We start from the raw sequence: 18,196 nt of genomic DNA, 5'->3' as shown, positions 1-18,196 counted from the left end.
TGATCTTGCTCTAATTGTTAGGAATAACTTGATATATTTTTATAGCAATTTTTTTCTTTTTATTATTCTGAACTAAATATTGTCTGCTGCCCAATAAGGTGATGATTCCTGTTTCCTGCAAAAAGTGCCTTGTAGGGAGGAATGGAACAGCGGCTGGTTTTAATGTATTTGTTTGGAGTTGTTGTTATACGACAGAATTACAAGCAGAGGGGAGGAAATTCACAGAATCTAAAAAGGCTTTGATGCTTCTAATAACTAAAATCTCCTTGCGCTGTTTATGCCAGTTAAAGTGTGCATTGTAAAGCACAAATTAGGGGATTATAGAATTTTTAAATGATTTATGCTTGTTTTGAGTTCATAGTGTCACCCAAATAACTGGTTTATCTTTAATGGAGGATAATCTATCCTTATTCTACATTGATGGCAGAGTCTGCAGTGGAGCAGCTATCCATTTTTCTGGTTTAATTTCACAAAGATGTTAATACAATCAGAGTTGCAGCTTTTAAAAAATATACATATATATTTGGTGCTCCATGTCTGTCTGTCTCTCTTTCTTTCTCATTAGAGAATATAACATTTAAGATTATGTAATAAATAAATAAATAAATAAGATTACTCTCCCTGCCCCCCCCCATAAATTATGTAATCAATTTTGGCAAAGAATTTAGAAATTTTCTGTTGGATAAATATTGGTATAGGATAGTAAAGAAATTTTGAGAGAACATTCATGTTAATCAGGGTGATACTTCCTAACCAAGAGTGTTAATGTTTTCTTCTTAACAAGCTTTTATTATTTAATTTACAAGGAACAAATTGTTCATTGATACGCTGATGTAAAAATATGCAGATATTCTTACTCCTAAGTATTACATGAGTATAGGTTTCCAGTGAATGTTGCAATATTGCTGAATTAGATTTGTATGATCAGATGATACATTTAATGCCAGTAATTCAGATTTTTATTCATTTATTTTAGAACATGGGCGATGATGGCTTTAACTAAGGATAATCTGTAGGACTTTGTAAAGAGATACAACTAGATTACAGATAGCAACAGCCACAGTATCAGCATATAAAGAGATTATATATTATTTTTTGCAGAGAAGAGAGCCCTTCCATTCCCCTTCCTTTCAAACTCTGACAGATGGTTTGCATGATTACCATGTCTTGAACAAACCATGGTGGTTTGTTTAAACTGCAGTGTGTCCCAGTGTGTGCTGGGTGCCATTTTCCTAATTACCTGCCCAGGCATGGCCTGTCATGTTGTCCAAACCCAGGCGGCATGGCTTGTTTAGGGGGAAACAACCCTGAAATGACCCAACAACAGTCCATGGGTGGTTTAAGCCGCAGTGATCATGCAAACCAGGCAGAGAATGCAAAGGTTAATAGCAACCATGGACACCCTTGGCCATTTCTGCTAGCGCTTTGTAACTGAAAACAATTTGAATAGTTATTTCTTGGTGTATATCAGTGAAGATTGCAATTCAAATACATATTGTAAAGTTGTAATCCTATGTAAACTTGCTTGGGAACAAGTCCCTGTAAAATCGGTGGGGGGTTTCAATAAATATTCATAGGATTGGTCTGTACAGCAAATTCTAGAATAGTTTCTTTCAAGTCATTTCACTAAATCTGCTCAAATGTTTTTGTATACATCTAAAATAAAATATATATTGATATTTTAGTCATACTTGAATTTGCAGTGGTATTAATAATCATTCTTTTAATGTCAGGTGGTTCCAGATGAGGCTTTTCTTATGCAATTGCACTGCCTCATTTGCGGAATTTTACCGGGGTGGGGTGGGGTGGGCAGGGTCCAGACCACATTGTCTTCCATTTGTAGCCCTCCAGTGTTTTCCTGCTGTTTCCTCCACTATTTTTCTTGCAAGAAAAATCCCTGTTAAGGAAAAAAAGATGGAATAGCTGCACAGTGGCTTTTGATAGTTAGCACTATCAGGAGCCTTCTGTCTGGAAGCACCCATCATTGGTTAGTTTTCCCCCCTTGCAGAAAACCAGTCTGGCCCATTTGCACATAATTGTGTTCAGTCAAGGTAGTAAGACAGTAAGTATCTTGGACTCAGTATTTCACAAAGAGCTTTGTCTAAGAATTTGGGACTATAATAAGATAAGAGTTTTGCCGGATCAGACCAAGGGTCCACCTAGTCATGTCCTAACAAGGGTAGCTGGATACCTCCAGGAAACCTACCAGCAGGGTGTGAGGGCAATAGGTAGTTTGGGATTCTTTGTTGATTTATACCTAACTGTCCATAAGTTATAATTCCAAGAACAGAACTTTAAATGCTCAGTAAATAACTTAGTAAAGATAGGACCACGAATGTGTGATCTGTTCAGCATCTGAGGTCTTGCTCAGTGTGCCCCAAAGTTCAGTGGATGTCTACTAGGAGCAGGGCCTTTTCAATAGTGGTGCCAGCCCAGTGGAACTCCCTTCCACTGGAGGTCCATCTGTTAACTACCTTCAGACATGAGGTTAAAACCTGGCACTTTAAAGAGGCTTTTCAAGTCAGTGAACCTGCTTTTCTGTCTTGATATGAATTAGTTCCTGCTTTGCTTTGCTATGCTTTTGCTGATTTGATTTGGATTTTTCTGTTTCTGCTGATGTGTAGTTTTGATTTTATGGTGTAATTTTGATTCTTTGCTTTTTATTGAGTTTGCTGTGAGCTGCTTTGAATTATTTAAGAAAAGCAGAATATTAAAAAAAAAGAATACAATAAGGAGAGAATTATAAATGATTTCCTTTTTCCCCATTTTCTTCTGCCGTTTGATGTTTGACACTACACCCATACTGAAGGTGCATATATAGCACATATTCCATTGTCTTCAACTCAGTTATCCACTGTATTAGTTATGAATCAATGGAAAGAGAATCAGCAATAGCTGGTGATGTAACAAATGGATTACGGCATCTTCAGTGAGTTATTCCAGCAGTAGATCAGTTTCACTGAGCATTTTTCTGTTTATTTCTGCATTTCCTAGTAGGTTTAAATAATAATTTTGTAAAATACAATTGCTACTGACAGATTAAGGGATATCCCTGGAAACTGCCATCCTTCATTGATCCACATACTGAACATAGCACACACAGAGTCAATACAAATAGTAGAGCAAACCCCTCTCCATGGGCTTGGAAGATGTTATATCACTTTAAGAAGATGTGCAAGTGGATGAGCCCTTGATGGTTTGGTCTGTTAGCCCATCGTTCAAGTAGATATGAGGATGGAGTTGGCACTGGGATTCATTCCTCCAGTGTTCTTTTCCATTATGTATCCCATTGTTGTCTATTAATAGCTGCTTCAAATTAGGATGCTGTCTGTAAGCCAGGACCAGCCTACCACCCAAGGCCTGTGAGAGGGTAGAGCAGATAAAAGGAAGACCTTCCTCACACACTGCATCTTTAAACTATGGAATTTGCTACCACAAGATGTAGTGATGGCCACCATCTTGAACGGATTTAAAAGGCGATTGAACACATTCATGGAGGATTAGGGCACAATCCTATGCATGGTTTGACAGGAAAAAAAATCCTACAACTGGCTGGGGCACACTGGGAGTTGTAGGACTTTTTTTCTCTCTAATCGTGCATAGGAGTGTGCCCGAAGGCTATCGGTGGCTACTGCTGATTGGTATATACCACCTCCAGTGTCAGAGGTAGCATGCCTCTTTATGCCAAGTGGGAGGGTCCTATTGCACTCATGTTCTGCTTGTGGGCTTCCAGTTCGAAGATCTGGTTGGCCACTGTGGGAACACGATGCTGTACTAGGTAGGCCTTTGGTCTGATCCAGCAGGGCTGCTCTTATGCTCTTATCACCTTCAAGAATGAGCTATAGATCTTTGGGAATGCACAGCGGATGTTCTAGCTGAGATCTGTCTGTGACAAATGACATTCCGTTACTGTTGTTGTTGTTGTTGGGCCTGGCCTGTGTTCATCTGACCTTCTTTCTTCACTTCCCCAGATAAATATTGTAGTTTTAATGAAGTTTGTTGTGTATCCTGCAGGTGCTGGTTTCTGCCCAAAAAACTGGAATAAATGCAGTTAAACGGATACATGATTTTGATGTACATATGGTGGATACAAAAAATGGGTCAGCTCCAGGTTTGAGGGGCTCTGTGCAAGGTGACCTGTGGGCCTTACTTGGCTGTGGTTGCAGCACTCCGAACACTGTTGGGTAGCTGCTCTAGTCACCCTTTTAATTTCCCACAATGCCCAAGAACAACACCAGGTTGGGTGCATTGTGGGAAATGAAGAGGTGGCTAGATCCAGATGCCTAGAGTGGCTCAGAGTGCCAGGCCAGAAATAAAATAAGGAGGCCCCAGGGCAGCTACCAACAGTGGGCCCTGCCAGGGCGCTAGGCCTTGGCAACTGTCCAAGGATGCCAGGTGTTAACACTGGCTCTGGGTAGAAATCACAGTAGTCTTGCTGGGATATGTGGTTCTATTCCAAGATTACATGATGATGATAAAGAACAGTCTTTCAAAACAAGAAACATAGCTAGTGAGTACCTACAAAGGGCTTTAAGCTCCCTGGGTGCAAACCAATGCAGTCCACATTTATCCCAATTAGTGAATATTTTGGGGACCCTGATTACAGATTCCATAAGAGGGACTATCTGGCCCTTCAGGTATCCATCCTTGCAGAAATTCAGCTCTAAAGATCCAACTAATAAAGATTCTGGCCTGAATGTGTTACATGATGTCCAGAAGGCCCTAATTTGGAGGGTTGCATGTGCGGTTTGCATGTCCCCAGTGTACACACAGGTAGGATACATCAGCCAGCACTGATGCCTGCCACACCACCTGGCTAATAGGGAACTACTGAGAGACAACATGGACGATGCAGGCAGGCAAGGCTGCGAGGTTTCTAGTTTGAGAGTGAAGATATTTCAAGAAACAGGCCCCCACCTTTTTCAGGGATAGTTCCTACAATGTGCATTGTGCACTGCAGTGCCTAACTGGGAAGGTGGTATGTTATCATGAGTGCCAGTGAGGTGTGTCAGTCAGTAGTGTAGACCCACGTTCAAATCCCCACTCAGCCATGAAGCCCTCCAATTGGCCTTGGGGTAGTAATCTCTTGGCCTAATTTACCTCTCAGGATTATTGTGAGGAGCAAATATTAGAGAACCTTGTGCGCTGTTTTGAGCTCCTTGGAGAACTGGTGGGATATAAATGTAAAAAGATATACTGTTGCCACACCCTTACATTCCATTACTTTGGGAGTGTATTGTTAGAGCTTTTCCACATATTACACAGTAACAAACCTGGGTTTGTGACTAATGAGTATACCCTTGAAAGAGAACAGCATCCAGTCCTGGATTTATGATGTATATCCATACGATGCATGTTTCCACAATTTTGTTTGCATTACTCACACATTACATTTGTAGAAATGCATGTCAAAAACATAATGTGTAAATTGGCCTTCAGACTCTGATCAATACAGTGTATAAAGATCTTGACATTAAGATTGCTGCAGGAGACTACTATACTTATCAATGCGATTAATTAATAAATTAATGTTAAATATTTATATAAAACATCAATTAAAATTGAAATAAAAATCCACAATAAAACAAAAAGTCTAACTAAGCTAGGCAATAAAAACACCAAATGCATGGTTAAACGGCTGTCCATCTAGAGATGTAAAGGCCTAAGGGGAAAGCATGTTTTTTACATTATTATTTTTATTTTTTCTTATTATTTTCCTTTTTTTTTCTGTTTTCCTCATGCCCTCCTCATCTCTATCTCTGGCCCTCCTCTGCCAGCCCCCAGCAGGCTAGTAAAATTTTTGCAGGCTAGTCATTTTTGGAAGCAGATTTACAAGGCTGACTTAAAAGAAACATACTTAATTGGAATGCCCGCCGCTGGGATTGAATAAGAATGTTCCCCAGGAACTGGGATTCGAGAGCTGTTCGTTGATGATTGGGCTGATTTACAAATATGTTATTGTCAGACCTGGATTAGGGATGACCACAAAGATCAGAATAGCTTTATTCTGTAGCCTGCTGTTGTGGCCAAGGGGGACAAATGCTACACATATCTTACACATTCAGCAGAGGAAAGAAACAAGGGGAGGGGGCACAAACAGTCAACAGAACTTTCATTCCCCTTTCCCCCCATCTCAGACCCAAGACACAGCCTGATCTTGTTGCGATAATAAAACATGTGGTTGTGTTTGCACTGAAGCAAGCAGGGCTGGCTGTCACGCATAAACTTCCCACCAGCTAGGAATTTCCAAAGTGCGCTCATGAGATAAAATCTGTGACATGATGTACTGTAAGGAACCAAGTCACACCTGCCATCCCGCAGAGGTCAAAGGACTATGAGAGCCCCTTGCCAAGCATTCATACCCTTCAAAGTTTCACAAATGAAAATAGGAACATGCTTATGTATTCCCCCCCACCCCACTGCCGCCACCCATATACACATGCGCGCACACTGCTGAAATCTCTTATTTGCCTGCTGTCTGTTGTATTCACAACATGATGTTCCAGAGTTCTACATCATGCGGAGAGCCTCCATCTACAGAGGAAGCTCCCTGCTTCATGAGTTCGCCCTGAACATGAGGAAGATGAAAATGGCAATTTGGGGGATGGGGTGGGGTGTAAGTTTCTGAACACCTGAATACGGCTTTACTCTGTGTAGCAGCTGAACCAGGGGTGTGTTTTTAAAGTGACAGTAAGAATTTCTTTTTGAAAAACAAAAAAAGGAACACTATTCAATAGAATATTTAAATTCAGTGGATTTAGTTACAATGGGTTGTTCCCAGTGGTAGCCTTCCACTAGTAGCACTTTCATTTGTGCAAGTTAGGGCATCTGATTTTTGACAATTCCCTGCTAATCAGTCTCTGAAAACGGTATGTGATATGGCACAGAGGCCTAATGTAGAACGGGTGGTTTGGTAAAAAAACTGGGTGCTGCAACTTACATGAAAAGCGCTTTTGGCTAGCACAAAGCATGACCCATTTAGCAGTGAAACTTCAGGGTTGCATTTTCTGAGGGTTTGATTTCCTTGGAATGAGGTACTGAAAGCGTTCGGCATATTTATTTATTTCATTTTTATACTGCCCAATAGCCGAAGGTCTCTGGGCGGTTCACAAAAATTAAAACTACGAAGTACAACATGAAACAATATAAAACAGGAAAGCTTAAAACTACAATATAAAAGTACAACCAGAATAAAACCTAGCAGCAATGCAGAGATTTAAAATACAGATTTAAAACAGCAGAGCTAAAAGACTAGAATGCTAAAATGCTGGGAAAATAAAAAGGTCTTTACCTGATGCTGAAAGGAGTACAATGTAGATGCCAGGCTAACCTGTGATATTTGTGATATTTATTCTCTCAGCATATTTGGTTTACGTGTTTATATGCTATGCATTCACTTGTTCGCTAAACCAGTTGTATATTTGTTGTTTTAAAGTTTGGATAAATCCATATCCCTATATATTTATAAAATTTATAAATATATTTATTTGTGATATTTGGTCTAATTATACATATATACAGGCTGAGCATAGGTGGGAATTCATAATATTAATATTCCAACAGATACTGCTCCCCCGGTTAGGTCTGTAGGGGAGCTTTTGTACCCTAAGGATGCTTCCAAAGCTCCAATGAAGCTCACTCACCTCCACTCCAGCCTGATCTTGTCTGAGTCTCCCAGCTGTAACTTCACCACCACCACCCCTGCATTTTGTAGATAATCACTTAACACATTCCTGGGAGTGAGGAGAAAGGCATCCCTTCAGATAACTGCTGGCATTTAAGAACCATTGAGAGCAATTAGCCTAACTACATAGTGGGAATCTGCCAGGCTAAACTGGTTCAACTACTTTTTGGCCTCCTCTCACTAATTCTAGTCTTTTACAATCAGAATTGCCAAGGGTTAGACCATCTTTCCCCCAACCTGGTGCCCTCCAGATGTTTCAGACTACAAATTCCTGCATCCCTCCTAACCACTGGCAATTCTGGCTAGGGCTGATGGAAGCTGAATCCCAAAACATCTGGAGAGCCCCATGTTGGGAAAGACTGCTTTAAGGAGATCCCTGAAAGATCATTGAGACCAACTCCAAATCTCATTACACTAGAGTAGCTTCAACTCAAAGACATTCACAGCTACAGTTATTACCTGGGGAGAGAATTATGGGGAATGGAAGGGAAATAGCACAGTGGCATTTTGTGGCAACTAGTGCTGCGTGAGGGAGTGAGCTCCCGTCTTCAGTCCCAGCTTCTGCCAACCTAGCAGTTCGAAAGCAAGAAATTGCAAGTAGATAAATAGGTACCGCCTCGGCGGGAAAGGTAACAGCGCTCCGTGCACCTCGGTGTTCAGTCATGCCGGCCACATGACCATGGAAGCGTCTTCGGACAGCGCTGGCTCTTTGGCTTAGAAACGGGGATGAGCACCGCACCCTAGAGTCGGACACGACTGGTTGGGGACACCTTTACCTTTTACCTAGTTTTAGACTCATCATCTCTCCCCCCCCCCAATTCAGAGAGAAACTTGGGGAAGGGGACTAAAAGCTGAAGTACTTGTATGCGACTGTGTGTACGCTTACAAATTGTTTTAGAAGCCATACACAAATATCCTCAGAGGTAAAATAGGCATAATGGTTTATCATAATGGATTATCAGAGAAAAGGGGTCACCCCAGTAAATAGGGACAGTTGGAGAGTATGAGCCTGTCCAATGGGTTTTTTAAGGGGCTGATCATGAAGGTTGAAGGGTGACACCAGACTCTAAGAAAGGAAAAGCTCACGCTTTTCTATAAGGTCCAAGATTTTGAACAAAAAGGTCAGTTGCACCTTTTCTGCTCCTATGAACATTAGTCGCAAATTGCGCAAAAGCTAGTCTCAACACGCCCTCATTAGAGTAGATCCACAGAACTCAGAGAACTGCTGTCTACAGCAGGGTTGGCCAATTGGTGGCTTATAGGCCTGATCTGAGCCCTGAGGCAATCGTATCTGGTCCCCAGTGGCCCTATCAAATTTTAATCAAGGTATGGTAAAAAGGTTGCCCTCAGTTTTGCTTGTTAGGAAAATAATATCTCCTAGTTGTAAGAAATGGATATATTTCACACTTTTTATGCTGTATCTCTTTTAGAGTTTGTGTGCGTGTGCATAAAAATATATGGAAATTTACAGGCTCCATAACAGATGTATTTGATGCAATGCTAAGTGGATGAGCTCCCTAACTGGGGAATCGTTACTGCCAGATGGGCAGCACATTTGTTACAGAGCCTGACAACTCAAGAGTGGGCCCATTTGTGTGACAAAGAAGAACAATGGCCTCTTCCAAATGCTTTCTGGGGAATGGAACAGCCGCCATAAGTACAGAGCTTGCCCATTCCTGATGGGGAGGATTGGATCTATATTTTTAGTGCATGGGATTCCCACAATCAGTGTAGGTGGGGGGCTTCAACAAGTGCTACTTCTGAACCATCCCATATAACTTGCAGAAATCAGCAAAGACAGCAGCTTGGATTCAGAGAAGTACAAGGGATTCAGAGAAGTATGAGAGCAAGGGGACTTTCCTGCCCTCTCCTTCCCACTTCAGTTGCAGGGAGGCCTGAACTGGATCAGAGCTGCAGCACTGGAGGAGGGGTTTTTCTCCTTCCTTCCCCAACTGATAGAAACTCCTGCTTCATGTTAGTCTGGCCCTGAGAAAGATGTTCAGTTTGGCACAGTTCCAGGAAATGGTCATTATAGTGTTAGAAAGCCATTATGCAAAGCCCCTTTCCATGAACTTCTGTACAATTGTGGGTCCCAGATAAGATAGAAAATCACAGTCACTACCTATTTGGGCTGCTTACACTACTATTTGATTAGAACCAGATTTTCTCATTAGGAGAATTTAATATTGGTCTATTCCTGGGCAAACTGATTTTCTTTGGGGGGGGGTGAAGTTTGTTTTTTGTTACCTGTATTCATATCATTTGCTTGTTGTTGTTCAGTCATTAAGTCGTGTCCGACTCTTTGTGGCCCCATGGACCATGCACGCCAGGCCTTCCTGTCCTCCACTCTCTCCCGGAGTGTGCTCAAGTTCATATTCATTGCATCGGTGATGCTATGTAGCCATCTCATCCTCTGCCGTCCCCTTCCCCTTTTGCCTTCAATCTTTCCCAGCATCAGGGTCTTTTCCAGTGAGTTTTCTCTGCGCATTAGGTGGCCAAAATATTTGAGCTTCAGCTTCAGTATCTGTCCTTCCAATGAGCACTCAGGGTTGTTTTCCTTTAGGATGGACTGATCTGACCTCCTTGCAGTCCAGGGGACTCGTAAGAGTCTTCTCTAGCACCACAGTTTGAAAGCATCAATTCTTCAGCGCTCAGCCTTCCTTATAGTCCAGCTCTCACAGCCATATGTTGCTACTAGGAAAACCATAGCTTTGATTGTACGAACCTTTGTCGGCAAGGTGATGTCTCTGCTTCTTACTATGCTGTCTAGGTTTGCCATAGCTTTCCTCCCAAGGAGCAAGCGTCTTTTAATTTCATGGCTACAGTCACCGTCTGTGGTGATCTTGGAGCCCAAGAAAGTAAAATCTGTCACTGCTTCCATTTCTTCCCCTTCTATATGCCAGGAAGTGATGGGGCCAGATGCCATGATCTTCGTTTTTTTAATGTTGAGTTTCAGACCAGCTTTTACACTCTTCACTTGCACCCTCAACAAGAGGCTCTTTAGATCCTCTTCGCATTAGGGTGGTATCGTCTGCGTATCTGAGGTTGTTGATAATTCTCCCGGCAATCTTAATTCCGACCTGTGATTCATCCAACCTGGCATTTCTCATGATGTACTCTGCATGTAAGTTAAATAAGCAGGGCGACAACATACAGCCTTGTCGTACTCCTTTCCCAATTTTGAACCAATCGGTTGTTCCATGTCCGGTTCTTACTGTTGCTTCTTGGCCCTCGTACAGGTTTCTCAGGAGACAGGTAAGGTGGTCTGGTACTCCCATCTCTTGAAGAATTTGCCACAGTTTGTTGTGATCCACACAATCAAAGGCTTTAGTGTAGTCAATGAAGCAGAAATAGACGTTTTTCTGGAATTTGCTTACCAGCCTGCAAAAAAACAGAATAAATTCTATGAAAGTAAACAAGATTACATTGTAAATTCACAACATTGGGCTTCTGTACTGGAAACCTATTCTTATTTCACATGCCGTCTGTGCTGCAGCAGAAGCAAATGTAAAGTTTGCCAGCTCTGAGAACAAAATTCACAGTTAATTGCTCCACGCATATTTTAACACTGTGTAAGAATGCCACTCAGTTCATGTCAGTTGTTTTTAATGGTTTTCAGGTCATGTTTGTTTGTGTACGTTTGGTCTGAGTTCAATTAACCATGTAGAAAATTTGCAATTAACACCCATTGTGACCTGGAGAACTTCAACCATTATTCCACAGTGGTAGCTCCTGAATAGTTAGATTTGTTATTAACACAAGTGGGAGATAAAACTTGCCATTTCTTTGGAATCTAGCGGATTATCTTTATGACATTTCATAGGTGGCTGGCTACTAGCATGCTTCGTCTGTAAAAGTTTAAAGGAAAAGACAGAAGCACAAGCAGTATCTATCTAGTGGCTCAGCTTGCATTCTTCCTTGCATTTGTGGACTTGAATTCGAAAATCCATCTACATTAACCAGCTTAAGTCCTAGGCTGCAATCCTGTACCTCCTTACCTGGGAGTTGGCCCCATTGAACCTAATGGGATGTACTCCTGAGTAGACACATATAGGTTTGCACTGTTCATGAAGCTGGGATTTTCTGTCAATTAATTTTAATATAGTAAGTAAATGGATCCTCTGTGAGCTAAACTACACATTACGCTAATTGTGTCGCATATAGCTGAAGGTTAGTTTATTTACTCTAGTGTAGAGTAAATAAAAAGTCTAAGAGTGCACAGTCCTGATTCAGATCAGGACTCTGTGCAACGGGAGAACTAAACCTCCCCCCCTTCTCTTTCTCACACACACACACACTTTCCCCTCCCGAAATACCACCAAAGAAAAAAAGCCTCCATTGGCATCAATGGAGGCTCCCCCTGTTTTTAAACTTCCTGTGTGTTGGGGGGGGCGGGGGGATAATTTAGGGAAGCAAATTGCAGGGGGGGGGAGGTTTATCCTCCTCTCATGTTGCATGATGGTCCTGATTCAGATTTGGGCTGTGCACACCTACACTAGAGTAAACATAAAGGTAACCCTCAGATCCATGCTACACATAATGTGTTGTTTGGCTCTGCATTCGGGGGCAACACACCTCTAAGAACGAGATGCTGATATGTAGCAAGTTCATAGGATAGCAGTTAACCTTCTGACTATGCTTAACTTACTACATACGGCAGCCTTCCCCAACCTGGTACCCTCCAGATGAGTTGGACTACAACTCTGTCTGGAGGGCACCAAGTTGGAGAAGGCTTGCATAGGGTGTCCAGATACAACAGAGGGGAGGGCTCCTGCACCTTTAATTAAACACAACTATTAAAGGTGCAGGAGCCCCATCTTCTTTTGCATCTGGCTAGCATGCTACTACAGAACCTACTGGAGGTGACCATAGAATCATCTGTGGCTAGATAGAAAAGCAGCGCAGTCTATGTTGCCTTTATTTGTTTGTTTATTACATTTATATACCATATTTCTGCCAAGGCACCCAAAGTGGTTTACAAATTTTAAAACACTTTTTTAAAGGTTACAAAAACTAGAGGAGAGTTCTCTCAGGCTGATTGATGGTGTCTTCAGGAGCTGAGGGCATGAACTCTTTGGCCTGAGCTTTTCCCCTTCTGCCTTCCTTCATGCACAGAAGTCTTAAGTAGCCCCAGGGAAGGTCGGGGAGGTGCCACTCCAACAGTCCTTCAGGCCAATAGATGGTTCCTTCAGGAGCCGACTGCATGAGCTCTCTGGTTTGGGCTTGCTCACATCCCATTTTATATTTAACCATAGAATATATTTTCTGTTGTGGCTTCCGCACTGTCTTCCATATGGTATCTTGACATGCATGGGCCACACTGTGGATCCTTCTTGAGCCTGTGGACTGTACAGTGCTCCATTCCTCTCCTTAGCTAATTTATTCATGTTGCCTTATGAATGTCAAAACTATTCATCTAAGCAGAAGTTTAGGCAGATACGATTCTATTTTTGTGGAGTGTCATGGGCAATGGACACACACAGGATAAAAAGTCATCTAGGATAATTGAGGTGCAAATAATAGCTGATCTACAATACAATGTTCTACAATATTTTAAATATCTCACAAAATGTGGGAATACATTTTGTGGTGGCTGTGGATGCAATTGAACACTGGACCTAAAGCTGTAGTTGATTCAGATCTGATAATTTCATAAATCATATAGATAGAATGTTTGGTTTTGGTCTTCATAATGCCAATTTATGTAATGTTGCTATTCTCACATAATCCATGGCTGGAGTAAACTGGTAACATTAAAAAAATGTTCTGATTATAAGCATCTGGCCAAATACCATAATGAAATGAAGTGCTGCTGTATGTATGCTACTTTAAAAGCCTTGAAATAAATATCAGGAAATTTAAAAGTTAAGAAAATTATTTAGAATAAATATGCACTTCTGTTGCAGTTTCATTTTTACAGAGAGCATTGATATTTCATGTAACTGGCATCACAAGTAAATTGGAATAGATTAAAAAATATTTCCAGAGAAGAAAAATGTATTTTTAAAAACACTTCTATGTTTTAAGTCTAGTTAAGAATGCATTTATTTCTTGTCTCTCGCCCTACCTCTTTCTTTGGATTTATACTTGGAACTAACGGTTTGTGTGAGACTTCTATAAATAACTGTTCCTCGGTGGCACTGCATTTTATCCCTTTGACTTTTCCATGCTTGTTGGAGGCAAGAGAAGCCTGAACTTTTGATATTTATAAGAACAGATATTCGATATCGAGTAGATAGATCTCCAGCTAGAAAAATGCCTCCAAAAATTTCCCAGCTATAGAAGCTGATCTCTCAAGTTTTCTTTGCCCCAGATTACCAATCCTGCTGGTTCTCAAGCTCTAACTAGCACTTAATTCTATAGAGCTGAGCGACTCCAGATGACCTGATGCTATTCTATGGCTCAGGGTTTTTCACCTCTCGTGATGTGTCCTTTTTGTGCTGGGGTCTTGGAATCAAACATCAGCGATTATTCATTTCCAACACTGTCTGTTTTCATTTCAGTCCAGGCAAAGCCAGCCGAGTCTCCTGCGTTCAGAAACAGCAGCGAAAGCAACACAACCGCACAGCCAGGTAAGAATGTGGAACATAAGAAGAGCCCTGCTGGATCAGACCAAGGGTCCATCTAGCCCAGTATCCTGTTCACACAGGGGCCAACCAGCTGCCCACGGGAAACCCACAAGCAGGACACAAGTGCCACAGCAACTCGTGTCCACTTGGGAGCAGCCCTTTTATATCTTTAGGGCTGTTTCTCCATAAGGATGAGTGGAATACAATGGCAAATTTTACTTGGCAATTCGGGGAGAATGCAGGGAATGTAGAGACAAGTAGACTGGGTAAGGGCTGGTCCATATGGCCATTTTTTATACGACCACTATACATTTATTCAGCATCAGCTGAGGGCTATATGCTGTATGTGCAGAACCATTTTTGTGTGGGTGATGACATGGTGAAGCCACCCCTCTTGTGATGACCACATGTCAGGATTAACTACCAATCATCTCCTCATTCAACTCACATTTTGAAGGGCGATGAGATACTTCTCTTGAGAGATCTAGGCTTCTCCACTCTTTGGTCTGTCTCTGCTCTGTTCCTCAAATCAGCAAATAATTTTAGCGATAAGTCCACTTTACACTGGGGGGAGGGGGGGCTAGAAAAAAAAGAGGCCAAGCAGTTCCTCACTTCTGTTCTGCTGCATCGCTCATCCCTGCACTTCTCAACAGACAGCGTGGGAAAGATGTGGTTGGAAGGGGCAGGACACATGAGGATGGAGTGAACCCCACTGTCTACACCATTAGAAAGGATTCCAAAGCAGACTTCAACTTCATGCAAGGCAGTGGCTCCAGCCTGGTCGAAACCAGCACAATCGAGAGTTGTGCACTGCTTCCAACCCACCTGACTACCCATTTGAAACAAGAATGTACCCCAGAGTCCTCTGCACTGCACTTCAAACTCATGCTCTCCACCTCCTTGTGGCCCCCTCTGGTCTCCCGCAGCTCCATTGCCTCTTTGGAAACAAGAGGGTGAGTGGTGGCAGGCTGCAGGGTCCCCCACGAGCCAGATTTGGACCCATGTCCTCCAGCTGCTCCCCTTCATGGATCAATGCCTTGTCGTGGCGAAGTGGCTTGCATAACTCAGTGAAGCCATAAGCTATGCCGTGCAGGGCCACCCAAGATGGACAGGTCATGGTGGAGAGTTCTGACAAAATGTGGTCCACTGGAGAAGGAAATGGCAACCCACTCCAGTATTCTTGCCAAGAAAACCCCATGGAACGTATCACAAGGCTAAAAGAGATGACGCCGGAAGATGAGCCCCTCAGGTCGGAAGGTGTCCAACATACTACTGGGGAAGAGCAGAGGGTATTTCCAAGTAGCGCCAGAAAGAGTGAAGCGGCTGGGCCAAAGCCGAAAGGACACTCAGCTGTGGATGTGTCTGATGGTGAAAAGAAAATCCAATGCTGTAAAGAACAATATTGTTTAGGAACCTGGAATGTCAGATCAATGAATCAAGGTAAGCTGGAGGTGGTCAAACATGAGATGGCAAGATTGAACATCGACATCTTGGGAATCAGCGAACTAAAATGGACAAGCATGGGCGAATTTAATTCAGGTGACCATTATATCTACTACTGTGGGCAAGAATCCCTTAGAAGAAATGGAGTAGCACTCATAGTCAATAAAAGGGTGGGAAAAGCAGTACTGGGGTACAATCTCAAAAACAACAAAATGATCTCAGTACGAATCCAAGGCAAACCATTCAGCATCACAGTAATTCAAGTCTATGCTCCAACCACTGAGGCCAAAGAAGCTGAGGTTGATCGGTTCTATGAAGACCTACAACACCTTCTAGAACTAACACCCAAAAAAGATGTCCTCTTCATCATAGGGGATTGGAATGCTAACGTAGGAAGTCAAGAAATCACTGGGATAACAGGCAAGCATGGCCTTGGTGTACAAAATGAAGCAGGACAAAGACTAATAGAGTTTTGCCAAGAGAACGCGCTGATCAGAGCAAACACTCTTTTCCAACAGCACAAGAGGCGACTCTACACATGGACATCACCAGATGGTCAATATCGAAATCAGATTGATTATGTCCTTTGCAAGCAAAGATGGAGAAGCTCTACACAGTCAGTAAAAACAAGACCTGGAGCTGACTGTGGCTCAGATCATGAGCTTTTTGTTGCAAAATTTCGGCTTAAATTGAAGAACATAGGGAAAACCACTAAACCATACAGGTATGACCTAAATCATATCCCTTATGAATATACAGTGGAGGTGAGGAATAGATTTAAGGGATTAGACCTGATAGAGTGCCTGAGGAACTATGGACGGAGGTCCATAACATTGTTCAGGAGGCAGCAACTCAATCCATCCCAAAGAAAAAGAAATGCAAGAAAGCCAAGTGGCTGTCTGATGAGGCTTTACAAGTAGCTGAGGAAAGAAGGGAAGCGAAAAGCAAGGGAGAAAGGGGAAGATATATCCAACTGAATGCAGAGTTCCAGAGAATAGCAAGGACAGACAAGAAGGCCTTCTTAAATGAACAATGCAAAGAAATCGAGGAAAATAGAATGGGAAAGACTAGAGATCTTTTCAAGAAAATCAGAGATCTCAAGGGAACATTTTGTGCAAAGATGGGCATGATAAAGGACAAAGAAGGCAGGGACCTAACAGAAGCAGATGAGATTAAGAAGAGGTGGAAAGAATACACAGAAGAACTATACAGGAAAGATCTTAATGTCCCTGATAGCCATGATAGTGCGGCCACTGAACTTGAGCCGGACATCCTCAAGAGTGAAGTCAAGTGGGCCTTAGGAAGCATTGCTAACAACAAAGCTAGCAGAGATGACAGTATTCCAGCTGAGCTATTTAAAATCCTAAAAGATGATGCTGTTAAAGTACTGCACTCAATATGCCAACCAATTTGGGACACTCAACAGTGGCCACAAGACTGGAAAAGTTCAGTTTACATCCCAATTCCAAAGAAGGGCAATGCCAAAGAGCGTTCAAACTACCGTACAATTGTGCTCATTTTACATGCCAGCAAGGTGATGCTCAAAATCCTACAAGCTAGGCTTCAGCAGCATGTGAACCGAGAACTACTGGAAGTACAAGCTGGGTTTCGAAGTGGCAGAGGAACTAGAGATCAAATCGCCAACATTTGCTGGATCATGGAGAAAGCAAGAGAATTCCAGAAAAAGGTCTATTTCTGCTTCATTGACTACACTAAAGCCTTTGATTGTGTGGATCACAACAAACTGTGGCAAATTCTTCAAGAGATGGGAGTACCAGACCACCTTACCTGTCTCCTGAGAAACCTGTACGAGGGCCAAGAAGCAACAGTAAGAACCGGACATGGAACAACCGATTGGTTCAAAATTGGGAAAGGAGTACGACAAGGCTGTATATTGTCACCCTGCTTATTTAATTTATATGCAGAGTACATCATGAGAAACGCCGGGTTGGATGAATCAGAGGTTGGAATTAAGATTGCCGGGAGAATTATCAACAACCTCAGATACGCAGACGATACCACCCTAATGGCAGAAAGCGAAGAGGATCTAAACAGCCTCTTGTTGAGGGTGAAAGTGGAGAGTGTAAAAGCTGGTTTGAAATTCAACATTAAAAAAACGAAGATCATGGCATCTGGCCCCATCACTTCCTGGCATATAGAAGGGGAAGAAATGGAAGCAGTGACAGATTTTATTTTCTTGGGCTCCAAGATCACTGCAGATGGTGACTGTAGCCATGAAATTAAAAGACGCTTGCTCCTTGGGAGGAAAGCTATGGCAAACCTAGACAGCATAGTCAGAAGCAGAGACATCACCTTGCCGACAAAGATTCATATAATCAAAGCTGTGGTTCTCCCAGTAGCAATGTATGGCTGTGAGAGCTGGACTATAAGGAAGGCTGAGCGCCGAAGAATTGATGCCTTCGAACTGTGGTGCTGGAGAAGACTCTTACGAGTCCCCTGGACTGCAAGGAGGTCAAATCAGTCCATCCTAAAGGAAATC

At 42.3% G+C, this 18,196-nt stretch overlaps 1 protein-coding gene across 1 annotated transcript in view; it reads left to right on the top strand.

The window, feature by feature from the left end:
- The window catches only part of CD6 (CD6 molecule), a 59,304-nt gene that overhangs the window by 14,100 nt on the left and 27,008 nt on the right, over window positions 1-18,196 (top strand). The window contains exon 3 of the mRNA XM_084859107.1: window positions 14,188-14,256. Coding sequence (XP_084715233.1) covers window positions 14,188-14,256 — 69 coding nt within the window. The remainder of the gene's footprint in view (window positions 1-14,187; window positions 14,257-18,196) is intronic.

Source organism: Heloderma suspectum, chromosome 1 (assembly GCF_057233095.1).
Source record: "Heloderma suspectum isolate Gila_16-S chromosome 1, 16-S_ref, whole genome shotgun sequence".
In the NCBI taxonomy this organism is placed as follows: domain Eukaryota; kingdom Metazoa; phylum Chordata; class Lepidosauria; order Squamata; family Helodermatidae; genus Heloderma; species Heloderma suspectum.
Note: the sequence above shows the minus strand (reverse complement) of the source record. Positions and strands in the feature narration are given on the sequence as shown.